The following is a 27,992-nucleotide window of genomic DNA, read 5'->3' on the forward strand; positions in this document are numbered from 1 at the left end:
AGGTGGATTCCCAGAGCTGGCCAACCAGTCTAACTGGACCTGCAGTCTCCAGGCCTGTCTGAAGAAATAACCATTGTTCTCTGGCCTCCATGTGAATATGTACACACTTACAAAGAATTAGATTTTTAAAAATAACACAGTTGCTTTATTTAATGATTTTACCATCTGGGCAGCCTAAACCAGTAGCTTGCTTCTGATTTAATTAGTTCTAAGAGCATCCATCTTTTTTAAGTACTCTCAAAACGGGATACGATCAACTCAACAGTAATAACCCATCTCCATGAAAACCAGTTTGAATTCTTGTCTCTAGGCCAAAGGACCACACATCACAGAGCAGGTAGGCAGCAAAGGCCTGTGGGTTCTAACATGATGGGCGTAATAGGAATGAGGTCTGCAAACAGTGTGTTTATGTGGAATTTGTTCTTCTCCAAAAGTCAGACTTCACAATGCTTGTTGCTGTCTTGGCAAAAAACTGGCCAGATGTGCATCTTAGCGGTACTGCAGATGAACCCCAGGGTCTTAGGTTTAGGCCAGTACAACACCACAGAGCTTATATTGGATCCCAGCCCTGTATCTGTTTATTTTTACCACTTCTAACATTCCAGCAGCTATTGTGAGCCACCTCTCCCCTTCATTTGTCGTCACTGTCACTGTCACTGCTGCTTTCTCCATCGCTACTGTTCAGTACAGTGAGGTTACCCAGGGCTTCTCTGTAAGGAAGAGAAATGATAACACACTTCAGCTCACAGAGTCAGGGCGTTTGGCATCTTTGATTATACACAGTCATAGCAGTTTTCAAAGCAGAAAAAGGATCCCCCAAACTGCACTGAACTATTATGAGAACAAAGAAAAAGTTCCAAAAACCAAATGTTTATGATGAAACCTATAACAGAGGAAACAGGCATTACATCACCAAACCCTCGCTTTGTAAGGGAAGCAGAAGAGAATGCTATAAGCACCAGAAGAGGAGATAGACTTACTTTTGTTCTGGGTCAACTGTGAACTCCATCACTACTCTTTGGGCAAGGCTCTCCCCAACAGGCAAGCTGAAGGCACTTGCCAGTTTTACAACCTCAATGGCCAGAGCAGTGCTACCGGATGCTTTCGCTGTGTCCATAAATTCCTCCAGCAATTCATTTCTGTATAAAAGAAAGCAAAACTGAACTGTACCCAGTTCACTTTTCTACGACAGACTTATATATCCAAGTGTCTTCATGTACGTAGGTGTACCATATGTCCAGAAGCCAGTGTCGACCCCCTGGAATTGGAGTTAGAAACAGTTGTGAGCCTCCATGTGGGTGCTGAGAACTAACTAAACCTTAGGAAAAGCAGCAAGGTGAGCCATTTCTCCAGTGCACCAAACTTATTAACTTTTAGTAAAATATTTATAGACGAGATTCAGAATATATTATTCAAATTCTCATTAACTTTGGACAAAAGATAGAGGATAACATTCTATATACCACCCCCACCCCCCCTTCACAAAATGATCACTGAACAGAGAAAAGGCCTGCTTACAATGCCTGAATGGCAGGAGAGAAACTGCTTGCCTGCCTAACCGGAGGGTTTAGGCATGTGAAGAAATTCCAACCACGCACCAGAGAGTCAAAGCCCATGTGACTAACTCAAGCCTGTACCAGCTGAGGCCCTAGAGTCTCAACTTACCTGGGAATCTTATTATGCTTTTTGAAGAGTTCCAACATTTTCCTGTGGAAGAAGAGAACAGATGACTGCTGACAGAAAACAACTGGCAGCTAGACAAAGCAAGCTATCCTTTTCTCGGGTTCAGAAGCTACGTGACCTACAAACTTTCTCAATTCCTGTGGGCTCCACTAGCTCCCAATCTGGGTGCACAAATTCAACAGGTAAATCTGAGATGCGGCCAATTTAGAAGTGCTAGTTCTATCCCCCACGGAGGGAATCTGCCCGACACTGCAGACTAGAAGGGGTAGTAGCCTGGGCTTAGCCTAAGCTCCTCTTAAAGCCTGAGTCAGTCTGCTCTAAATCTCCATTATGAAGAACAGGCTCAGATTAAGGCAACAGTCTCATGTATGTGAATGCCAATAGCCTGCCACATGCAGGACAGAGGCAAAACACATACATTCAGCTCCCATGACTCAGCTGAGGTCCGTACCCCTGCGCCAATCATCACAGCCTGCTTCATAGTGTGTTCAACCTGCCTGACCATGAAAAACGCCTTGGTTTTTTTTTTTTTGTTTGTTTTGTGACAAAAAAAGGTGCTAACAGGTCCCATTTAAGTGAGCTACAAGCCAAAGACAAGACATCTTTTCTGGAGAATTGGCAGGCATGTTTGGACTGGCCATAAATATCCAATACATTCATGTACTTCCCCCCAAGTCCTCCTACACACACACGGAGAGAGGCAGGGAGAGATAATCTTGATGTCTCCAATTTTGGAAAAATGAGTAAGCCTAAGGTCTCCACTTATAAAGACTAGATTTAGTATATTAGTGAAGCACTGGAAAAACACACAGAAGCAGAATAGTGGCACAAACCAAAGATAGTCTTGTTTCTGGAAATACCAGTGGCCAGAAGTCTAAGGTCCTCAGGCCACACTGTAGGTCAGGGATGGGGACGAGGAGCACGTATGCTGTGTTACCAGAGCATTTCCAAAGGTGTGCTTCTCTCATCACTCAGAGCCATGGGGGCAGAAGAATGAGGCTGAGTTGTTTGCCCAATAAGATGCAGAAAGCCAAAAGGTATGGAATAAAGAGAACTCTCAGCTCACCTGAGTATCCTCTTTTCAAGTACATCACACATACTGGCCTTAGCAAGTTTCTTGTTTAACTGATATTTGCAAGTGTCCACTAAAACCTCATGTATATTCAGGTTTATAGAGAATATTCACCTATCAACCCAAGTAAATGTTTCAGCTCTAAGAATTACTGTTAACACGTACACTTAGAAACATACTCACCAGGCTTCCTGGGTTCTGCCACCTCTTAAAAAAAGGACAGCTATATACTGTAAAGGGCTGGCTGGCCAATCAAAAGCAGGCTGCCGGGCATCCTGGTTTTCGTATGTGGCTTTGATATCAGCAGCACAGTCAGCAAATGCAACCTGAAGCTGAGAGGCCCTAAGAGTCAGCAGAACTCTTAGTTGTTCTGACAAGAATTTAAAATCAAGAACTATCACATGCACAGCAAACAAGTAACAGAGTAACAAAGAGGCCTTGACCTGTCTTGGGATAGTGCAATTTAACTACATGTGTGAAACCTACAATGAATTTCCTTTAAAATGTTTCAATTTATCGATCGACTGTGTATATACATGTGCACACAAGTATGCCAGAGCCCAAGTGTAGAGGTGAGAGGACAACTTGTGGGAATTGGTTCTCTCCTTCCAGGTAGGACCCAGGAAAAAAACTTAGGTCATCAGACTTGGCAGAAAGCACCTTTATCCACTGACACATCTCTCCAGGTGGTGGTGGTTTAATAATAATAATTCTAATAAATAAAAAAGAAAATCGTATTTTATATGTATAGGTATTTTGCCTGCATGTGCATATGTGTGCCTGATGCCTGCAGAGGCCAGTTTCCCTGGAAGTGGAGGCACAGACATGGGTGCTGGGAATCTAACCAGGGTACTTTGGAAGAAGAACAAGTTGCCCTTAATCAGAGCCTCCTCTCCAGCTCATATCTCTCTTATTTTTAATTATGTGTGTGTGGTAGAGTAAATGCATTTTGAGTGCAGATGTTTGTGAGTGCCTGATGTGAGTACTGGGAACTGACTCCCGATCCTCTAGAAGAAGAGCAAGTGCCTTTCCTAGGAATCCTCTCTCTAGGTCATGAAATAATTATTAAATAACCTGGCATTCAATGTCACAACTCTTTCTGGTACCCACTTTGGACTAGAGGAATGAGGTTAACACTAAGAGTGGTATTCTGCTAATGGTAATAGGTGTTTAACCTAAACCTACAATTGTCAGTGGAACATCCCACAAGGACCTTAAGAAGATAGATGCATTAGCAAATACACAGGTCAGTACTCCTCTAATCATGATGATGGCTTGAGCTTCAAGCCAGCCTTACCTCTTGTGGGTGTTTATCCCTGGCCATGAGCATCAATACTTCTTCTCTTAGGGCATCTCGGAAAGTATGACTGTATTCTTTACTATCTTAAAGCAAAAGAAAATGACAGTGATATCCCAAATGCAAAACATCTGGTGAGCTTTTATCCATTACTGACTTTTATCTTCCGGTGGGATTAAAATTAGATTTATTAGAATTAAAGAAAACCTTAATTCCACTACTCTGGGAGGCTGAGGCTAGTCTACAAAATGAGTACCAGGATAATCAGAGCTATACAGTGAGACCTGTTGACAAATGCCAATCAGAAATGTTTGTAGTCAATGTATAACACAGCCTGTGTAAGATATTTGGGTAAGACACAGAGCTGGACTTTGGTACTAATTTCTCTGGCACTGATATCAGAAAGATCGTATTTTCCTGTACTTAACTTACCCAATATAACATGGGCAATGGCCTTCAAGTTTGACCTTAACAAATGTGCTAGCCTCTGTTAAGAATGGAGGCTTTCAGTCTTAGAATGTACACGTTAATCATCAACTGTCACCAACCTTTCCAAATCTGAGGGACCAATTCTAGCCTATTGGCCACATCCAATGCTTGAAGAAGACCTATGAATATTTGGTGGTGGGGAAGGAACACCTGGTGGAGAAATACAAACACGATTTTATAGCATCCATCAGAAAAGGCATTCTCACAAATTCATCAACAAAGACAAAAGATGAGTAATGAAGTCCCTCACCGAAGGTATTAGGTCCTTATACCACTTCAAGGTGACATCAATTTGTTCCAGTGAACAAATCAAACTGAAAAACTTCGAACTGTGGAGAGAAAAAGTGTGTTTAGATTAAAGTCTGTGTGTAGCGATAAGGTGTGATTAGTGAAATTCCAGTAGAATTATTAAGGTATTAAATCATAAATTTTTAAAGTTTACAACTTTAGGTCAGTGAGATGGGTAAAGGTACTTTACCACATGTCATCCCTGAAACACATGTAATAAAGGCAGGAGAGAACTCACTCCACCAACTTGTCCTTTGGCACCCCCCTCCCCCCACAAATGCTGTGCATTTGCACACAAAATAAAAAAATATGTAACTTCAAGTCAGAATGGTCAATGATTGACCAAGTGAGTGATATCTACTAAATTTCCCAGCTGAGATCTTGGATCCTCAGCTGGACTATTTGGGCTTCCTGCTTACTACTTATTCTCAGATCCTAGAAAGCAGTCACCTCAAATAACATTTGTATTCAAAGTACTCAGTGGGGAAACAAGGACCTGGACACACAAAAACAACCCTCACACATAAAGGCATAAAGTGTAACACAATAAAATCTCTATGTACATATAAGAGACTAGTCTTAATATTACTGCTACTTTTCAATTTGTTTGCGTATATGTACACAGGTGTGCCTGCCTAGATAGATGCTCGTAGGAGAGGGAGTTGTTTCAGATGTCGTCTTCAGCTGCCTCTCCAAAACCTCACTGAACCACAAGTTCCACTGTTGTGTTCACCCTGAATGGGGACTGACCCCTGGGATCTATATCCAGCTCCAACAATGTGTTCAGAGGTCTAAGGAGGGACTGGGGGTTGGCAACAATGTAAGGCAAGCACATGCTTACACACCTGGTGGATGAAACAAGCGCCAACAACTTTACACATACATAAATATTACATGCATATATTTATACACATTCACACACTGGCTAGATGGAGTCAGGCTCCAACCTATGTACATACATACATAGATATACACACATATCTATGTGTGGCTGGAGTAAGCTTCAACAAGCAAGCTTGAACAAACTTCATAAATATACGCATATATACACACACATATACATATTTGGATAGAGAAAACTCCAATGAGCTGACTCCAACAACTTTTTTTTCTTAGCTTTTTTTATACCACCTAAGACTAAAGTTTTGTAAGAAAAACCTCAGAGTCACAATTTACATCATTTCTAAAAAACAACCACCACAAAAACATTCCTCAAAACGGAATTAAAGCCGGGCAGTGGTAGCACACGCCTTTTATCCCAGCACCTGGGAGGCAGAGGCAGGTTCGAAGCCAGCTTGGTCTACAAAGCGAGTTCCAGGATAGCCAGAGCTACACAAGAGAAACCCTGTCTTGAAAAACAAACAAACAAACAAACAAACAAACAAACAAACAAACAATTAAAATCACTACACAAAAGGAAATTACAATAGGAGTATATATTATTCTTTTGAAATTCATACTTAACTAATATCCCCATTTTTCTTTCTTTCCACAAGTTCACCATAAACCCCAAAGCAATAATTCTTTTGTTACTAAAGTTTAAGCAATCCAGTTTGTAGTAAGCTCTTTCCTATGCTAAGCTGATAACAATTTATACTTAGCAAGAGAGATAACCTATCTTATGTCTTGTTCAGATAAACTAATAATCATTACTTATCCTTATATTCATAATAGAATTACTTACTCTTTATCCATAACGCTGTTTTTTCATAGTGCACACTGAAACCTATGGCCACATCCCTAGATCACGAGATCCTAGAACTCAGACCCAACCTACAATGTTTTCTTTGATAATGACCTTGTCCCAAGCCTATTTTTCTTTTCCAAGTACAATTATATGTTTGTAATGCATGAAAACTCACTGTATTTGTTTTCTAACAGATGTAGCCCCCAGTATTTTACAAAGGAGGGCACACATTCCACTCACAGTTCTAACTTTATTACACCTTCTGGAAAAACAACTTCATCCATCTCCTTAAACTTTCTATCAATTACCCTAAACTTCCTAAGACTGACTAAAATCAGGAAGTCTGTAAAATTATTAGTTCATTTAAACAATATTATTTTTGGAAATTTCATTTTCATATTGATCTGCAGGAAAGTTGCCCGACAGAGTGGGCTCTCTCTCAAGAGGCAATCACACCTTGCTAGATGTATGAGGAATATAGCAATGACAAGCATGAAAAAGCATGGCAGCAGCAAGAAGTAATCTGTAGATGAAGGCTGAGGTACAGCCATTGCAGCTGTGTAAGATGGTGGGCTATCTCTAGGAAGCCCACTTGCCCACTGTAGGTCCTTCTACATGTCATCCGCCATTAAGCCTTGCTCCATTTACCCAATGTATGTATGTATGTATGTATGTATGTATGTATGTATGTATGTGTGAAGCTGCTGGAGCTGGCTTTAACCACTAAATGTGTTAGCATGTGCATGCTTTACATTATCGCCAGCCCTGCATCCCCTCCTTGGATTGCTGAACATTGTTGGTCTTCACAGATTTGCCTATATCTACTTCCTGCTTCATCGTGGGGTTACAGAACACATACCACCAGTAGGGCCTGGGAACCCAAACCTAAAAACGTATGCTCCCACTTTCCCCATGGAGCCATTTCCTCAGCCCCACTGCTTTTATGAAGTGTTCAATTACGAGTACCAATAATGGGCCCATCACCTAAAACTAGAGCTAAGATATACAGTCTTTAAGATTCTCCCCCTGCTGAATCTAGAAATTAAACTGAAAGGAGGGGGCTAGAAAGATGGCTCAAGAGTTAAGAACCCTTGGTCCAAAATCATGAGGGCTAGAGTTTGGATCCCAGCAAGTATTTAACAAACCAGGCGTTCCTACCAAGTGTTTATAGGCAACTCCCATGCAGCACAGAGATAGGCTTGCTGGGCTTCCAGACTAGCTGAGTCACAAGCCCCAGCTTCAGGAATAGATCCTGCCTTAGAGGACAGGTAGAGACTGACGGAGAAGAATTCCCGGTACCCTTCTGGTTTTCACATGCTTGCACAGGTGTGTATATACACACACACAGACAAGCACACATATAATAAAATATTAAGTAACATACTTACTAATATAGCTTACGTAGAGAATCATGTCCAATCAGTTTCCGGTTGTCCCCTGTGTTTAAAAGTCTGTGTACTTGGTAAGCAAGCTCTAAATCTCTGAGAGATGAACACTGAAAATTTGCAAACAGTATTACTTAGACATTCTTATAAGCCAATGGCTCAACAGGGTAAAAAAAAAAACCCGTTATTGCTTTGTATAAATACTTAGCACTAGATTCAATTTATTGATAGCCAAAAAACAAAACAAACAAACAAAAAAACCCAAACAAACAAAAAAATAAAACTGAGAAGGAATTGGGTAAAATAAACCCTAGGTTTATGAAATTTAAGACAAAATTTTATATTAGCAGTTCTACCACTGTACTATCAAAATCACCATGAAACAGCTCCAAGTACCAGCACTGAAATACCACTGATCACCTCTCCTGCAAAACACCAAAGAGGCTGCGTCTGCGTGGCCATCTCAGAGGAAAAGCCCAGAGGACAGACACTAACTAGGCTGCCACACAATCAACAGGATATTCTCTACTCATCCTGAAAACATCAAAGTTCTCCTGTGATGATGATAAAATGAAAACAAGCATAATAATCTATTTCCATCACTTTACAAAGCTAATGGGGAAAAATATTCTGAAAACTTAATCGAAACAGGTATTAAAAAAAGGCAGGGCTGGTGAGATGGCTCAGTGGGTAAGAGCACCGGACTGCTCTTCCGAAGGTCCAGAGTTCAAATCCCAGCAACCACATGGTGGCTCACAACCATCCGTAACGAGATCTGGCGCCCTCTTCTGGAGTGTTTGAAGACAGCTACAGTGTACTTACATATAATAAATAAATCTTAAAAAAAAAAAAAAGGCAACACTGTAATGGAGATAGGATACAGATTGTAGAGAAAAAAGGAGTAGAAGCAAAAACAGGAACAGAGGAGACACACAGAAGCCCACAGTTATAGGCAAAACAAGGAAACAGAGAGGAAGCCTTAGATCAGGGATAACAAAGTAATAAAGTGGTACTCACCACACTCATGGCCAACTGAAAAAATCTATCTGAAAACCAAAGTTCACAAGAAGTTTGGTTGGTGTGGATGTAGCTTTATTTTCTTATCAGTAACATTAATACATTATAGATAACCTTGGCTCTTTCAGAATGTTCAATCCAAATATTGTTACTCAGCTAAATAAACACTGCTCAAAGCATAAGGCCTCTAATAGAATTCAGGCAAACCACCCCTCATGAGCTGGGGGAAAGCACAAGCAATTTCTGTACCTACCATCATCAAGGTCCTGTGGAGAAAATGTTCTTCCCTCTAATTCATTCATGATATCATAGATGATGAGGGATGGCATTTTTATAGAGCTTAAACCTACAAAAAAGCAAGGCAAATGGGTTTTTATCAAGAATCCACTACTATAAGCACGACTAACTTCACAGCCTAAAGTTACAAACACCTCCGATCTGTTGCCTCCATCTTTAGCCTAAGACCTGGCAGAAAGCTGGGCAGGTCCAAAGCCCATCCATCCATCCATCCATCCATCCATCCATCCATCCATCCTTGGGTTCCGTTTAGACTTTACCCTTACCATCTCTTAAGAAGCTCAAATTTCTTTGGAATGGGACAAATGCCAACACTCAGAGATCCAAAACTAACACCTAACTAAATTATTTAGGAGTACCTATGTTCTTTTAAAGTCAAGTCAGATAAGGAAGCCAAGACCAAATCCAACAGCAAATTTATTGGATGGGGTGGTTCTTAGAAGTCACATGAGCCATATATACTCATTAATCCCAACATTGAGGTAGGAAGATAGGAATCAGATTCACCTGAACTACACAGCAAGTTCAAGACACTATGCTACACAGCCAAAGAACTGGGTTTTAAAAAAAGACAACTGAATACTAATAGGGCAATTACTTCGTTGCTACTTCAACTGTAATTTTGCTACTGTTAGGAATGGAAATGTAAGTATCTGATATGCAGGATATGTGACATATGACTCTCAGGTTGATATCCACTGATAAATGTGAATGTGAATAGGTGTTGCCAAGGTCCAGAAGAGTATGCCAGATCCCCAGAACCTGGTGGGTAAGCTTGTGGAGCAGAACACGTGTCTTCTAGAAGATCAGCAGGTTCTCATAACCATTTAAACCAGTAGTTCTCAACCCATTGGGTCAAAACCCCTTGTCACACGACTCTTTCACAGGGGATACATATCAGATATTTATATAACAATTCAGAACAATACCAAAATTACAGTTATGAAGGAGCAACAAAAGTAATGTTATGGCTGGGGGGGTCACTACAACATGAAGGGTTGCAGCAATTATTTTATAGGGTTGCAGCAATAGGAAAGAACCACTGACTTAAACCAATCTCTTTGGCCCTCAAAATTCTATTTTTATATATAGAAAAAAAGTGTGTAAAAAAAAAAAACTCACTCAAAAATGAGTCTTAGAATATAATGTAAGACCTAACCTAGCACTCTAAAATTGCTAGAGAGAAACCACCAAAGGGACAACACTTCAAGACAATGGCACAGGCAAGGACTCTCTAAAGATCCCAACACTAAGGTAGGAGTATCATGGACCAGAGGTTTACCCGAGCTGCTTCTGGGATTCCCTAGTCCCGTCCTCCCATCTCACTGTGGAACACGGAATTAGATGCCCACTACCTAGTCTAGCTTTATATTGGTTCTGGAATTCAATTTAAGTTCTCAAGGTTTACAAAGCAAACACTTAGCCCATTGAACTATCAAGCCTTTTTGAAACAGGGTCTGTCTTGGTGCTTTGATAAAATGCAATGACAAGGGCAAGGAAAAAAGGGCTAGGTTGGATTGCCCCAAGGTGAAAGACCTACCTGTTTCTGCTAGGACTGTAAGTGTGTACCTGTGTTCTGGTGATCAAAGTCTATAGTTTTTAGATTGTGTAACAAGCATTTTAAAGACTGACCTATCTTCCTAGTTCCCCTCTATCCCCTTTTCTGAGACTCATATAGCATTTGCTGGCTTGGAAAACATCTAACATGCTTGCTCTGACTTATCAAATTCTGTGATTATAGACAGGTGCCAGCAGGTCTGAAATACATGATAGAGGTCGTTTTAAGGGCAACAGTTAAGTCCCATTTGTAGGAAAACAGAATTGGAGATAATCATATTAAGTACAGTTATGTTACATTCACATAAATATTACATTTCTCTTTCAAATAACATCTAGATTACCGAGGTGCATATGTTCATATATGAGATGTGAGAGGAGAAGAGGAATCACTGAGGAAGATGACTGGCAAGAGTATAGATGGTAGATTAAGAAAGGACACATCGTGGGGTACTAGATGGCTCGGTGTCACACAAGGGCAACTGCTGCCAAGCCTGATGATGGAGTTTGATTCTTAGAAGCCACAAAGGAAAGGGAATGAATGGTAAGGCTTAATGTCAAGATTTTAAAAATAATATAAACTACGTAATTACTTATGGCTACTAAGCGATTATACTGAGTAGCACAGTTCTAAAGACCAAAAGAAACCCTTAATTACAACCCACCTTGCCTATTCTTTTTTGTAGTGCAAGAATGATTTGTATTTTATATTGCAATCAAGGGTACCACTAGTCACACAATGTCTCCAACCTTGATTTTGCTTCTGCCTCCTAAGTGCTGGTGCAGGATTACAGGAAGGCAACCATGTAGGGTTGAATTCTATTTTTAAATTATTATTTATTTTTATTTCATGTGCATGGGTTTTTGTCCTCTTGTCGGCTTATGCATGTCCTGGAGGCCAGAAGCAGCTTAGGATCCACTGCAACTGGAGTCATAGATGATTTTAAGCCATCACACGGGTGCTGGGAATTGAACCTGGGTCTTGTGGAAGAGCAGTCACTGTTCTTTCCCACCTGCCACTTCTGAACTTTTTTATTTCTTTTTTTCTTCCAGAAAACATGGTTTATGTAGCCCTGGCTGTCCTGGAACTCTCTGTAGGTAGACCAGGCTGCCCTTGAACTCAGAGATCCACCTGCCTCCCCGTCCTGAGTGTTCTGATTAAATAAAGGTACTCACCACCACGCCCAGTGAATTCTCTGTTCTTAATTCATATATAGAGCAGATACTTTAACAATTATAGCAACTCAACAAAGATGGTCAATTTATATACAAGTCAAGATAATATAAGGTTATACATACCTCTTGGATAAAACAGGTGAATAATATGATGGTATGTTGCAAGTGAGGGTTCTCAAATTACCAGGTAGATGAAGGGGGGGGGAAAAAAAAACAGTAAAAACACAGCTATCCAAAATAAAGCTGAAACACAATGTTACTATTTCTATTCCTCTGAAGATAGTTTTAGCTCATCTCATAAAAAGATGAGATCACTCTAAAGACAGCAGTACTTTGTCATATTCATACAATCAGTGAGAAGAGCAAAGCACCATGAAGTCAATTAATGCCCACCTAATCTTCAAGTAATTACTGAAATATCTACAACATGTTAGCACATAATTTGGGTTAGAGTATCTAATCATGCTAGAAAAATGTCATGGAATTTAAAGCTGCCTAACAAAGCAATCAGTTTCCATCAAAGACAAGAGAGCTACAGAAAAAATGTCTCTCAAATGTTAAAGTAACCTTGTACTTCCTGCACAGAACACCAAGTATAAGGCACTCCCATTGCTGCAGACAGTGTCCACTTGGTATCCATGGGGATATAGACCAAGAATCCCATTGATGCCTGGCTACTATATGCTGATATGGTAACATATTTGCATATAACCCACACATACCCTAATGTGTACTTCAAAACATTTCTAGACCACTAGTAACATCTGATATGCTATAAAATCTAGGCAAATACTTCTTGTATTATTTAGGAATGAATGACTAAAAACTGTTTACAATTATTTTTTCCTGCCATTTTTTTTAAAGATTTATTTATTTATTATATGTAAGTACACTGTAGCTGTCTTCAGACGCACCAGAAGAGGGCGCCAGATCCCATTACGGATGGTTGTGAGCCACCATGTGGTTGCTGGGATTTGAACTAAGGACCTTCGGAAGAGCAGTCAGTGCTCTTACCTGCTGAGCCATCTCACCAGCCCTTTTCCTGCCATTTTTATCTGGGGTTGAATTCTAAGATAGATACAACAGATACAAAGGGCCAACAGCACCTGAAGTTACAGATGCAGTAAGAAAACCCTAACAGAATGATTTGATGTTAAGGATGAAGACACTTCCTGCTTTTGTGGCTGAGCCCAGCGGCCACCTCAGCACCTCATCTTCAGTGTGGATTCCTTACCTATTCCAATATGTTTCATTTCACGTAGTATCTGTAAGGCTGTTATCCTTCCAAGTGAGTAAGACTTCCGGAGACCTTTCAATATTGTATTAAAAGTCTGCAGATTCGGTTTCACTTTCTGTGCAACCATATGTTTCAGTAGATCCTAGGTGAATCCAAAACAGGAAACATTTTTTAATCTAAGGTAATTTGCCAAAACTGTTGAGAAAACTTTATTCTGTGGCTACATGTAAAGCAAATTAACACCCATACTCCCAATTAAAAACTATATGCTTTAATAAGTAAACAGCCCGGCCCACACCTTTAATCCAGCACCTAAGAGTCAGAAACAAAAGATCTCTGAGTTCAAAGCAAGTGTGGCTTATATAGCAAGCTCCAGGCAAGTAAGGGATACACAGTGAGGTGTTTTCTTAAAGAAAATTAGAAAACCCCAAAACCGTGACTAAGCACTGCCTTGCATGGGCAGCATTCCCACCCTCTAGGAAAGCCTAACACTGTCAGGGGGCCAAAGAGCCTCTTTCTCTCCATCCTATATCATCCATGCAAGGAATCATGGTGTCTCTCTGCAATCTTCCACCTAACTGAGATAAAACAAACAAAATAACCTAAGAACTATGGGACTAAAACGTTCTACTTATTTTTTTTTTTTTTTTTGGTTTTTCGAGACAGGGTTTCTCTGTGTAGCCCTGGTTGTCCTGGCACTCACTTTGTAGACCAGGCTGGCCTTGAACTCAGAAATCCGCCTGCCTCTGCCTCCCGAGTGCTGGGATTAAAGGCATGCGCCACCACGCCCGGCAATTAAAACGTTCTACTTTTAACTTCTGCCCAAAATCCTTTCTGGTATTTTCCCTTTGTCATCTCTGGCCAGAATTTTAATACATATGATACCTTTGTAACCTACAACAAAAACAATTACAGTGAACTGTTGCAGCTCTTCCTGAATTCTTGCTATATATGGTGACTGATGATCAGTGCTTTCTTTTCTACTGGTAGATAGGCACACTGAGGAGTTTTTCCACGAGAACAAAGATGGCCACAGAAATGCTAAGTTAACCTTTGTTAGTAAGGCAGCTAGAAGATAAAGAAGCTGGTTGCTTACCAGTATATCATTCCATTTTTCCTCAAATTTCTCATTGAGTATGAATGTTTTTGCTTCAATCAATGCATTAAAGGTATATACATCAGCTGTAAGGAAAAAGTAACAAAATGTGAGGTTGAAAATTCACCTCATAAAAGCTGAAAATGAGATAATGGTCAGTCTTGGTGTCTTAGCTAATCTCAGTAAGGCCTTAGAACTAGTTCTCCACTCCCGTTTTAATTATGAGCACAACAAGACAAACAAAAACACCCTCCCAAGCCCCAAAACAACTAGAGCAAAATCCAAAGACCTCACTGAATCTTGGTAAGAGCAGCAGTTCCCAATCTGTGTGGGCCATGACCCTTTGGGTTCACATATCAGGTACTACATTACAATCCAAAACAGTAGCAAAATTGCAGATATGAATGAAAATACTTTTATGGATTGCAGGTCACCACAACATGAGGAATGTTATTAAAGGGTTGCAGTATCAGGAAGGTGGAGAACCACTGTGTTAGAGGAAGACAGAGGTGTGAGGGGGCCCTTAAACTCACCACTAAGTCTGTTATTTAATAACTCTGTGTACAAGTTCAACGCCTGTGCATAAGCTCGGTGCTAGAGAGGAAAAAGCGAACATCATCAAAGTCTCCCCAACTGGGAAGGTGAGCACACAACACAGAAGGCTCCTACTCTCGGGAAGCTGGCATCCCAGTGTAGCGGGCTTCTTCCAGGAGGCACTGGCAATGCCTAGAGACAGTCTCAGTTGTCACAACTGAGAATGAGGCAGAAACAAGTCACTCACATCTAATGGTAGACACGGGGGAGACCATATACCTGGACATCTTCCAACACACACTGGAAAGCTTCCAACAAGCCTCTGCTCTAAAATGTGAGTCTAAGTGGGGGAGCTCGGCTCAGCCCTGAAGACAGCCAAAAGCACTGGCGTTCTCACTCCCATGCCTATAGGACTCTGACTCCAAAAAACCCAACACCCACTCACTCACATAATAAACTTAAACAAAGACAGATGCATGAATACATACATGAATTTTAAAATCTCACAAAACTTAATGATACATCCCTATTCAAAAATCTGAAATGCTAAATTCAAAAATGTTTGAGGACTGATACAAAGACACAATTAGGATCTCATTTAAGAGGTTGTAGACAACACAGGCTGACAAAGATATTACATAAAATGACCACTAAGTATTGTAGTGTATGCCCAGGATCCCAATTATTCTGGGAAGACTTGTTGAGTCTGAGGGCAGGACAGACAATTTCAGAGACCCTGTCTAAAAAGGAAAAAAGAATTTTTTTGCCAGGTATTGTGGAACACCTGTAATGAGGCTGGGAGATTTTCGGGAGTTTAAGCCTTGTCTGCTCATCCATCCAGTTAAGGTTACACAGAGACCCTGTCTCAAAAAATATAATCTTTTCATGTTATGCTTATTGAAAAATGTATAAAGCAAATAGATATCTTGCTTAAAATTGACCCCCAAAATATCACATTCTGCATATATTCATGATCCCAGGCATTTTCTAGCCCTTTTAGCATAGGGGTGGAACAAAACGAACTCAAATAAAGAAAGGTACCTTCACCATCCCTCGGATCATCGTGCAGTAGGAGCGTGCATTCTTCTCTGGCATTAAAGCGAAGATCCTCTCAGCATTGTTTTGTGCTCTAGAAACATCAGAGGAAATATCAACTGGAGGCACAGAGAAAACTAGTGCTGAGTGCCACCATTTTCTGGAAATGTTTGTACATATAACTGTTCTATGACTCAGTGTGACAGGCTATCACCTCAAAATTGGTTAAAGATCCTAAGCTGTCATAGATGTCAGGGCCATGGTTAGGAATGACAAGAAAGTGGTTATTAATATCTAACAAATACCCAGGTCAAATACAAAGAACAAGATACACAGCAGAGGCTCCATCTCTGCCCCACCCAAAATAAAATTCCACAAGGTAACCTTGATCCTGCGTCTTGCCATATTCTAGCATGAGCAGTTTTGCCTCTTTACTAGAGGGTAAGAAAATGGTACCTACCTTGTATAAATGTTTCTGTATACTGAAAATCCCATGATATGAACTAAGATCTTACTACAAAGTCCATGTGTGTGTGCATCTGTTTGAGTGTGTGCTAGTGCCCATGGAGGTCACATCTCCCAGAGCTGGAATTACATACAAGATGCTGGGAACAGAACTTGGAACCTCTGTGAGAATAGGAAATTCTCTTAACTACTGAGCCATCTCTCTAAACTAGAATTTCTAGTATTAATGGTAGCCTTTCTTTTCTATATATCCAATCAAATCAAATCTTTAAGAATTAGGGATCTACATCTCAAGGTAGCATTACTAATTAAACTATACACAGATGAAAAACAACACAAAGTATAACCAGGCCAAACCCGAAATGGATTTCTGTATGCTGGCAGAAGGTAACAATCTTATAAAATACAGTCTAAGCCACAAGCGATGCGGCACACTTCTTATACCAGTCCCTGGCAGGAATGGTCCATGTTTGAGGCTGGCCTGGGCTATATAAGTGGAATCTTAAAAGAAGCAACCAAGAAACCAGGTATAGTGGCACACACTATTAATCCCAGCACTCAGGAGACACAAGCATCTCTATGAGTTTGTTGCAAGCCTCTTCTACATAGTGAGCTCCAGGACAACCAAGACTACAGAGTCTCTGTCTCATGAAACAAACCAAAAAAGGCAAAAGGTATAAAATATAAATATACAAAGACAGATTATGGAATAAACCTGTAAAATGAACAAAAAGTTTCTATTTTAGAATATTTTATTGGATCGCAACTCTAGAGGACAATGTAGTATATTTTTCGTGTACTGTAAAATTCCCATAACACAAGATTTTCATGTTTAACATACTTCCAAGGACCAGACTCCATCTTGGATGTTTGATTATTTTCCTCTGCAGCTTCTTCCTAGAACAGATGAAATAAAAGGTAAGACAATGCTTGCTTGCAAGCTACTTTAAAAAAAAAAAAAAAAAGGAAATTTAAAAAACTTAAATATCAGATCATCAAAAGGCAAAGGAAAACCCCCCAAATGTTCACACCTACAGTGAATTCCTTTAGTGTGAAAATTAGTGCACACTGAGAAAGTCAGATTTGTCACCTTTGTTTTATCTCCAGATGATCACTCATTTAAAATCTGATCAGGCTGGCCTCAAATTCAGAGACCTACCTTCTGCCTCTGTGCTGGGATTAAAGGTGTGCTAGCACACTCAGCTATGAATAGCTAGGCCTAATAAGGAGCCTACAAGCCAGCTACTTGGGAGGCCAAGGCATATGGAATTTAATTTAAGACTATTCCAAGCAAAATCTTTGTTTCAAAAACCAAACCAACCAGCCAAACAAAAGAACAGGGTTGGGCAAGGTAATGTACACCTTTAATCCCAGCACTTGGATGGCAGAGGCAGGCAAATCTCAGTGAGTCTTAAAACAAAACAAGCAACAACAACAACAAAAAATTCCAAAACAAAAAACCAACCACAAAAGTAGGGGAAGAAGAGACAGTTTCACAATTCAGTCCTTGCCTACTATATGGAGGGCCTAGGCTCACCTCCCCCAAAATGTGTGGAACATAAGCACACTGAAGCTCTACTCAGCCATAAAGTTGACAATTATGTCATTTCTAAGAAAACTGGTGGAACTAGAGATTATCTATAGATTAAAAAAAATCAGATGTTGCTTGCTTTTTCTCATCTGTACAATCTCCTAAAACATATACATCCTAAAGACAAAGTACAAAGGGATAAATTGGGAAGATGAAAAACACCCCTGGGGAAAGGAAGGGGGGGAAGGAAGGAGGAGTATGATAAAAATACATTACATACAAGCATGAAACTGTCGTAACAAAACATACTATTTTGTATAGTGCACATTGATTAGAAGTGACTGGAAAACAGGCTCATGTGACCCTGTCATGTTTACAGAAGGCCACCCCAGTATAAAACCTCTCAGTGCTATGACAAGACACAGACCCCTAACCCACTGAGAAAATATTATTTTAGAAACAAAAAAGCCAAGTTTTTAATTTTGTTTACCAAGTTTTCCAAATGTTCAGTTTGTTGAAAAGGATAGTCAGCTGGGGGCTCTTGGTCACCATAGTAACACAACAAATCCAAAAGACTATTAGTTGTTTCAAGAGAGACTGTGGTTCCTGTAATTAGGGGAAAACAAACAAACAAACAAACAAAGAAATGTTCAAACACCCAAAGCCTCCTGAATGAAACTCGCTTTTTTTCTATTGATGGTGGCTTATTTCCACTACCATGTTACCAATTAGTACATAATGAATGATTGTTTTCTGTTGATTCTGTCACTCCCCCCAACCCCCACCCCCCAATGGCTGGTTTTGTGTATCAAGTTGACACAAGCTGGAGTTATCACAGAGAAAGGAGCTTCAGTTGGGGAAATGCCTCCATGAGATCCAGCTGTAAGGCATTTTCTCAATTAGTGATCAAGGAGGGAGGGCCAAGCCCATTGTGGGTGTTGCCATCCCTGGGCTGGTAGTCTTGGGTTCTATAAGAGAGCAGGCTGAGCAAGTCAGGGGAGGCAAACCAGTAAGTAACATCCCTCCATGGCCTCTGCATCAGCTCCTACTTCCTGACCTGCTTGAGTTCCAGTCCTGACTTCCTTGGTGATGAACACCACGTGGAAGTGTAAACCCTTTACTCCCCAACTTGCTTCTTAGGCATGATGTTCTGTGCAGGAATAGAAACCCTAAGACACCCTGTAAACTGTTTTTCTGAATAAATTCGTTTGGCGTAAGACTCAGGTTGTACAAGATCTATTGACGCCAGCTTTCCTATCTTATTTTCTGATTCCTTGGTCACTCCTCTCTGGAACCTATCACTGAAGGACAACCTGCTGGTCCACATCAATTCTCAATTCTCTTACACCTGATCCACTATAATAAACTCAAACAATTATCCCAACTGGATTCAGGTCCTCATTAAAAATGTGCTCAGAACTACTAAAATAGCTGTGTAATTGTAATAACCTTAAAAACAACCTGCTTGACAGGCAGTGGTGGCACACGCCTTTAATCCCAGCACTTGGGAGGCAGAGGCAGGTGGATTTCTGAGTTCAAGGCCAGCCTGGTCTACAGAGTGAGTTCCAGGACAGCCAGGGCTACACAGAGAAACCCTGTCTCATAAAAAAACAAACAAAAACAACAACAACAAAACTCCAACCTGTTTGACTCCCAGCACCTCAAAAATAAGTAACAATAAAATCCACAAAAACCCCCACTGTTCAAAATGAGATAATTCCCACTTCAGCACTCACTTTATAGAGAGAAGTACAAAGGAAAGAAAAGTAGAGGGGTCTGGAGAGATGGCTCAGTGGCTAGGAACATTTGTTGCTCTCTGACAGAGGACCCAAGTTCAACTTCCAGAACAGCACATGGTGGCTTACTACCCTCACTTGAATCCCAGGGATCCAGCACCCTCTTCTGCCCTCCTAGAGTATGGGGCAAGCACATGCAGGCAAAACATTCATACACGCAAAAATATAATAAAAAAAATTTTAAAAGAATGTTTTCCAAAACTAAATATTTTTTTAAAAACCCTAAAAGACTCAATTTATTAAGCTTAACATAAGTGTCCATGCCTGTAATCCTAGCACTCAAGACACTGAGGCAGGAGTTCAAGGTCACCCTTGATGAAACAGTGTTTAACGCCTGAGTGCTGAGGCTTCCAGTGGGGCCCACAATGGTATAGGTATGTGCAGTCACTCAATAGGTTTTTACAGCAGGTGTTACTGAGGAGTTCACTGCAGATCCATAACAACTGTCGCTCACATTCAGGAAGCAGAGGTAGAACCTCCCCAGTGTACTGGCTGGTGTCACCCTTCAGCTGTGCGTGTGATACGTTGTTAGAAGCTACATAAGCAAACTCTTTTTTTTTTTTTTAAAGGTTTATTTATTTATTATATGTAAGACACCCATGTAAGGGCTCTAGATCTCCTTATGGATAGTTGTGAGCCACCATGTGGTTGCTGGGATTTGAACTCTGGACCTTCGGGTGCTCTTACCCACTGAGCCATCTCACCAGCCCATAAGCAAACTCTTGAAAAAGAGTGTAAGAAAGTATTTTTGGGTTCAAATACTATGTTCAATGATTTGTCCAGTTTGTTTCCCTTATGTTTAGCAAAATTTTTATTCTAATTCACGTAAAAGCAGAGTAGACTCCTAAAATTTAATGAGAACAGCTGAGTTTGAAGAGACCACATGCGTATTTACAGTAGCATGTCAGTCACGTTACCTAGAATTATATTTATTAATAAACTCATCCAGATCTAATTGAAAACACAACAGGACATTAGTTAGATGCTCAGAAAAGACAAGATCTTTGCTAGGCTACCAAGTGAGGAAGAACCCTATCAATCAAAGTCCCTGATCCCCACTGAACAAGTCTTTCTTTTAAAGCATTTCTCTGCGGCTCAAAAAATGCTCAGGAGTTAAGAGCACTGGCTGCTCTTCCATAGGGCCTGGTCTGATTCCCAGCACCCACAACGGTGATAAAATATCTCTCTGTAAGTGCAGTTAAGGAAGATCCGAGGCCCACTTCAGTAGGCCCACAAATGATGCAGATATATATGCAAGCAAAGCACTCATACATAAAATAAAGATCAAGTTTTCTGTTTTATTTGGCTCTGCCTTCTCACACCTAACGCTAGAAACAGAGGCCATGTACTTCCTTTGCCAGTGCACAGGACAAAAGGGGATAAACCTGCAGTTCTACCTCACTTATAATTTCACGGTGAAGCTAAGAGCAGAAAATGAATTATGCATATTATACCAATTAAATCACAAACAGCGCCAGCATGCAGAGTAAACATTGTTTCTTATTTTTACTCAAAGCTAACTGGACTCCAAACAAGGTCCCCATGCTGAAGGAGGGCTCTGAGTGAAAAGAGTCACCTGCTTGCAAGAGCTGGTCAAACATGTCCACAGAAGCTCTGACTTTTCTGAGTCTGATTCGCTCCTCCAGGGCAGCTTCGCTTACATCTTCAATCTGAGGTTCAAAGTACTCAGGCATTAAGCACTAGAACAAGAGGATAAGTGAATGACTACAAACAGGCCAAGGTAGCAGGGTGACACTAGGCGAGGCTGTTAGCCTCCAGAGACCCAAGTAAACAGGCTGTTCCAGTTCCTGTTTCCTACACCACGTAACACTTACATCTGAACATATTACAAAATCTAAAACAGAATATACAAGTAAGAGCGCGAAAGGCCAATACACGTCTTTAGCCTGGACAGAAGGCTGTTTAGGCAGCTCCTTGCCTTGATGAAAATTTAAAAATATTCAAACATAAAATTTCACTCCATATTTCCAACTAAGGGCCTCAACCTGAGGTTGATCTAAATACTTTGCTTGGCTTTTACTCCATTTGCTAATGTTTCTAATATATTTCAAATGAGAGCTCCTTTACTGCAAGTACTAAGCGAGGCACTAGGGATTCTAAGATGCTTTTAAAGGGAGTGCTCTACCTTCAAAGCACTCCCATTCTAATGACAGTTAATGCTGTCAACATGACAGATTCAAGAATAGCCAAAAGGATCAGTCTCCGGATATGCCCGTGAGGAATTTTCTAGGTCAGGTTAACTGAGGTGGAAATGTGACTGGGATGGTTTCACACAGGCTCTGGACTGTATATAAAGAGAAAGTGAGCTAACCACTAGGATGCATGGCTTCTGCTCCTCCCTTTTCTATTATACTGTGACTAGCTGCCTACTGCTCTTGCTAAAAGTCTTTCCCTACTATGATGGGCTGCATTTCCTTAAACTCTAAGCTGACCTAAAACTTTCCTTCATTAAATTGCTTGTCAGGTATTTTGTCACAGCAGGAAAAGCAATCCTCAGGCATAGCTAATGGCAGAGAGCTTACAAGAGGGTCTATAGTCCATCACCAACAAAGAACCCTCGAGACAGAGCTAATTAAAGTACAGTGTGCAATGACACCACCTCCAAGGCAGGAGACCCATGCGGCTTCCAGCAAGCACAGGAGCATTGCCAGCCAAAAGGGGGAGTGATGGGCCAACTAATGAGCATTCTACAACTGCCACTGTTCTCATATTCTTACTATACAACTGTTCTGGCTTGCCACATAAGCTGCAGTATGAGGAGGACGGCTTGTCTGGGGGTGAATTTGGGAAAGGAAGGGGAAGGGAGAGGCTGCAGGCAGGAGGAGCTGCCTAGGATGGCATTTCCCACTGCTACAGTTAACTGACTGCAGTGGCTGCTGGGTGGACACTCTGCAGACACTGTACAATTCCTGTTCCAAGGGGTGTCAGAAGTATGGCCTCAGGCTCCAAGAAGAGGAATGTGGGTAAGACAGACGACAATGCAAATGGAGTGCAAAAATGACCAAAACACCAAGTGCAGACTGTACAAGAGAAAAACCGGGGCAAAGAACCCTCATAAAGACAATATTTATAAGGAAATGGCAGGAGCCATTAGAGGTCCCTGAAAAAGAACTGTCATAGAGTAGAAGATTCACAAACAAAAAGGAATTTTAAAAGGTTAGCAAAGGTTCTCACTCTAATATCCTGGGCACTAAAATGGCTAAGTCTGCTGTGGAAGTATGATTTAATTTGCATTCACATTACAATGTAAAAGACACAATCACCTCTCCTTACCGGTATATGAGGCTCAGCTATATCCTTTTGGAAATATTTGGGATATGAATTAATAATAAACTTTGCTGCAGTCTCTCCAGACTTCTTTGCCAATAAAAATGAACGCTATATAAGAAAAAATACAAATTAGCACTTAGAAATAATTTAGACTCAAGCAAGACTACACCCTCAGCAAAAACTGCTCCCTTTCCCCCAGGAAAAAGAATACAATAATACAAGAAGTCTCACTTCTGAGTATGGTACTGACTTCAGGTCATGTTTTATATACACCACAGACACACATGGTTTGCTTAAGGGTTAGTTAAGACCTTAATACTAAAAAACAAACAACAAATGAAACTAAACCCAAAACCTTTTTCAGAAACAACTTAAATATTTTGTGATAAAATTAAGATTCAGAGTCTACCAATTTGTCAGTATTTGTAAGCTTTTCAATGTTTCTTATTTTATTTTAATAGTTCAGCTACTTATATATCCTTACACAAACCAGTAAGGCTTTTAAAAATTCCTAGAAAAGTTACCCAATAGTACTCACAGACTCCACAGCAGAGGTTGGTATGAGGTAAGGATCATCATGAAATACATAAGGTGCAGCTGTAGGATCCTGTGGAAAGGGCACATACATCTTTTTAGATTTTTGCTAAAATGTCTAAGCTTTAATGATCACAAGTTCTGTAAAATAAAATTTTAATTAAGACAGGAAATGTACATGTAGATATGACCATGTGCCTGCCTATATAAAAAGAAAACACATGTCAGTAAGACTTCCCCCACGTTTGCACAACACAAAGCTGGTAAGTACAAACTCCCACGGCTCCATCTTAAAAGGTTTTTCCTTCTCTTGTTACTAGGATAGAACCCAGGGTCTCAGACATTAATTAGTAAGCATTTTTAGCATTGTGCTAATTCCTCAGTCTATTTCTTAGGATATCAGTGTGCTGTCAGGACTATCACTGTCTTAAACTCTAGTAAGGGACCCATGAATTACCTACTCCTACCAACAGCTTCCTGCAATAAGATTTCCTTCACTGCATAGTCACTATGTACCCATGTGCAACTTTACATGAAAGTTCCTTCTCCAGGGGCTTGAGAATGGCTAAACAGATCCAGCACTTGCTGTGCAAGCACGAGGCAGAACTCATATAAGTATGGGATGGGTATGCCAGCCCTCTAGTTAGCCCACTAATTCTAGTGCTCAGAATGCAGAAACAAGAGATTCCCAGAATACTGGCTAGTTAAACTAGCCTTTTTAGTTGAGCTCTTCATTTGGATGAGACCTTGGCTCCAATGAATCAGGTGGATAGTTGTTGAACAGTTAGTTCATTTGTCTGTAAATAGGCATCTGAAATGCTATTCAGAACTATGTGTGTCTCTTGGAAACCTAAGGAGGTATCAAACTCCAGCTCCCTAACCTATATAGTCACCTCACCTCCAGGGCGTCTATGTGAACTCCACCTTAGTCCACGATGATTCCAAAGTTTATGAGTTTGCACAACCATGCCCAGAAAAATCTGTATTCTGCTTTTTGTTGTTTGTTTGTTTGTTTTGGTCTATCCTAGAACTCATAATGCAGATCAGACTGGCTTCAAACGCAGAGATCCTCCAGACTCTGCCTCCCAAGTGCTGGGATTAAAGGCATGTTCTACCACACCCATCAAAAGATCTGTATTTGACCAGTGTATTACCACCAGCAGGAAAGACCCATGTCTCAGAGTCATATAAAGACAATGGCTGTACATGGTTATCCTCAGAAAAAAGCACCTGTTTTGTTTTTTTTTAACTAATTTTTAATTTATTTAATTACTTCATGTCATTTTTAGAAACAAGTATTTCAAGAAGCTTTTCCAGTAATTAAAAATTATTAGTGTGAGGTGGACCTGGTGGTGCACACCTTTAAGAAATTCTAACACTTGGGAGGCAGAAGCAAGAGGATCTCTGTGAGCACAAGGCCAGCCTGGTCTACATACCAAGTACCAGGACAGCCAGAACTATGTTACAGAGAGAACCTGTTTCTAAAAGCAAAACAGCACAAACACACAATTACCAGTATGCTGCAAAAAAAACTACGTGGGCATCACATCCTAGCCAGTCCTATGCTGGTCGCTTCAAAACCTGTTTTCCCATTTTCCAAAAGAGAGATTGGACTAGTTTTTAAGAAAATTTCTAGCTACAACAGTTTAATTATGGTGAATAAAGAGCTATAACACTGAATGTGTTATTAACCCTTAAAATTCTACTTACCCTGTTTACTGTGGATGCAAGTGCCTGAAGAACAGCTACTTTATCCCTAGAATAAAGAACAGATACTTTATCCCCCACAAGTCAACCTTTATCAAGTCATTCTACTCTCAGAAGATACTGGGCATAAAACCAGATGGACACTTCAGCTCTCACCTAGAGCCTGGACTTATTTACTACAACAGGAATAGGTGAGAAGCAGGCATCTCTGCAAATCCTATAATCTCAGAAGAGGGAGGAAGAGGACCCACATCAGGGTTCAGTATCCACCCTACACCATTTCTTTTCTGGGAGGTGGGGTGGGGATGGGAAAGGCAGGGCTGTACACAATAAAACGTAAGAAATATGTAAACAAAGTAAGCTGCAGCCCACACAAAATTTGACATTTTTAAAACATAGTTTTCGAGTTACTTTTTTTGCCTTTAGCCTCTCCCCCAGCTATACAGAAAACTAAAAGCTCTCGTAGCTTATAAAGTGAATTTTTTAAAGGCCTTGACTTGCTAACCGTTTCTAGTTTCCTAACATTTTCCACAGGCCTGCTGAACTATCACCGTAATCAATGATCACATTACATCCTGCCTTCCTGCACTCTTTACCTAATGCATCTCACAAGAACTACCAATAGGAAAAAGGGAATTCTTGAATAAGTGGCTGGCTGGCCCGGGACTCCTGACAACCCTCCAACTTCTGCCCTGAGTGCTGGGACTACAGGAGTATGTCACTACAAAACAACACTCAATAGCTACCTAAATTCTGTCTATCTATACGGGTAAAATTGCATACATATAGGACTATAAGATACATCACAGGCAGGTGACAACTAGATTGTAGCACACTATAAATATTCTCCCTGTTGCATTTCTTGTCGTTTTTCTGGATATAGAGGTGTGCAAAGGGGCGTACGCTGGACTGCTGTATTCACAGGTAACCCAGTCCCTACTCTTAGCTCCAGTGCTCTCTTATCCCTATTCTTGTTTCTAAAGACAGGGCATTACTGTATGAACTCAGTAGGTACACTAGTCCTACTATGCAGAGATCCCTGTGCCTCTGCCTCCCGAGACTAAAGGAGTATGGTACCATGGCCAGCCACTGTTCCAATTCTTATGCAGGGAAACAAATGAATCTAATCATAATTATACAATGATATCAAATAGCCACTACAAATCAAATTAAACAAAAGTACACCTAATAGTTCACTTATAAATTAAATGTATAGTTTACACATAAAATTATATTACAAGACTTAAAAAATAACAGCTAACACGGTATTTGTCTATGTGCTAGGCACTATTTTAAATCCTTATGTTTTATTTACAGTAAATACCCAATCACCTGGTAAATGAATAGCAAAATACTCACCATGTTTTCTTTTTTGGAATGACTATTTCTTCAATCCCTTATATAGAAAAAAAACAATCAATTTTCTAACAACACAAAGAAATACAATGTCTTTTCATTTTTAAAAACTTCTATTTCCATAGTTTTAAAAATACCTGTTATATCTACTCCTTCAACCTTTGGGAGGGATTCAGTTCCAGCATAAAATCTGCATTAAAAACAAAACACAAATCCCACTGTTAGCACTGCTCCCTGATGGCCTCAGCTCAGCTCCTACCGTTAGCTCTGCTGACTCAGCTACACCTGCAGGCACACATTCTGAGCCATGTTTTCTAATTTTGTGTGATTGCACCCACATGGCCACTCAGCAACTTTGTGGAGCTGGTGTTCTCCTTCCCGTTTTCCCTACAGTTCTTTCAGACAGTCCTTTTTTTTTTTTTTTTTTTTTTTTTTTTTTTGTTTTTTTGAGACAGGGTTTCTCTCTATAGCCCTCGTTGTCCTGGAACTCACTTTGTAGACCAGGCTGGCCTCGAACTCAGAAATCCGCCTGCCTCTGCCTCCCAAGTGCTGGGATAAAAGGCGTGCGCCACCACCGCCCGGCAAGACTTAGAATTCTCTCTAGAGTTTTGTCCACTATGAGCTAACTGTTAACACTGAACATAAAAGTTTTTATTCAGTAGGTGATTTTAACTCAATAGTAGAGTAGATAATTAGCTCATACGAAGTCTTTGGACCAATACACAAAAATAAATAAAACTGGGTTACAAGTTTACACTACATCTAAATGCCTCCTATTTCTACCAGGCCACTGTATGAAGGATGTACAAAGAAATTACATAAGTATTTGCAACAATACAGATGGAAAGAACGGGGTCAGACGTTTTAAGGCTTTCTGCTTTTACTAAAGTCTTAGCTTATTCTTAGCTGAAGGTTCTCATAATGTTGAGGCCATATTGGTAATAATAGCCTGCCCTTTATTTGTGAAAGATCTGTTACTTTGCCCTTTTTGGCAGGGTTAAAATGAATATGGGGGGGGGGGTGATAAAGAAATTTATGTAGGGGCTTGTAGAGGCACTCACGGAAATGTAAACTTCACGAGAACAGGGCCCTAGTTTAAAGGGTAACTTTGGCTATATACAGTATTACAACCAACCAATAAAAATCTTCCGAAAGAATTCCCGAACTCGCAGATCGAAAGATCACTAAATACGACGCTACCTCGTGTTACTTACCCTTGAGAGCGCCGGGCCTCGACCATGCAAATACCTTTGCATCTTACCTACTTTCACGACTCTCAGGGAAATGCAAGACCAAAATGACTCGGGGTCTTCTTACCTGCAACAGACCTTCGGTTCACACACACCCGTCCCCCGAGTGGTCTGCAGCAAGACAAGCCCGCTGCGAATGGGCAGGCGGCGAGCTGCAGCCGCCGCCGCCGCCGCCGCCGCCATCTTTGGACTCTTCGCGGAGCACGTCGGGA

At 40.6% G+C, this 27,992-nt stretch overlaps 1 protein-coding gene and 1 non-coding gene across 2 annotated transcripts; both read right to left on the minus strand.

The window, feature by feature from the left end:
• Window positions 1-117: 117 nt before the first annotated feature.
• Window positions 118-27,976, minus strand: Ptcd3 (pentatricopeptide repeat domain 3). The gene is made up of 24 exons (XM_021164475.1): window positions 27,848-27,976; window positions 26,668-26,720; window positions 26,534-26,570; window positions 25,178-25,223; window positions 23,472-23,540; window positions 22,937-23,041; window positions 21,219-21,342; window positions 18,337-18,452; window positions 17,157-17,212; window positions 15,857-15,944; window positions 14,815-14,875; window positions 14,282-14,367; window positions 13,183-13,327; window positions 12,072-12,122; window positions 9,172-9,264; window positions 8,919-8,947; window positions 7,905-8,011; window positions 4,792-4,870; window positions 4,601-4,691; window positions 4,053-4,138; window positions 2,939-3,087; window positions 1,666-1,707; window positions 981-1,139; window positions 118-710 (listed from the first exon to the last, which is right to left on the minus strand). The coding sequence occupies exons 1-24, from the start codon at window positions 27,961-27,963 to the stop codon at window positions 632-634; spliced, it is 2,067 nt and encodes a 688-aa protein (XP_021020134.1). The 5' UTR covers window positions 27,964-27,976; the 3' UTR covers window positions 118-631.
• LOC115031440 lies at window positions 2,022-2,158 on the minus strand. The gene has a single exon (XR_003837065.1). It is a non-coding gene; the product is annotated as a small nucleolar RNA SNORD94 (small nucleolar RNA).
• Window positions 27,977-27,992: the final 16 nt, after the last annotated feature.

The sequence above is a fragment of the Mus caroli genome, chromosome 6 (assembly GCF_900094665.2).
Source record: "Mus caroli chromosome 6, CAROLI_EIJ_v1.1, whole genome shotgun sequence".
NCBI lineage: Eukaryota > Metazoa > Chordata > Mammalia > Rodentia > Muridae > Mus > Mus caroli.

What these genes read in the sequence shown, in the direction of transcription:
- Ptcd3 (XM_021164475.1), bottom strand. Translation starts at nt 27,963, where the DNA reads ATGGCGGCGGCGGCGGCGGCGGCGGCTGCAGCTCGCCGCCTGCCCATT. An exon ending in ATAAGGACCTAATACCTTCG is followed by an intron (nt 4,692 to 4,791) that starts GTGAGGGACTTC and finishes TTTCTCCACCAG; the next exon opens with GTGTTCCTTCCCCACCACCA. An exon ending in GGGATAAACACCCACAAGAG is followed by an intron (nt 3,088 to 4,052) that starts GTAAGGCTGGCT and finishes AGGGCCTCTCAG; the next exon opens with CTTCAGGTTGCATTTGCTGA.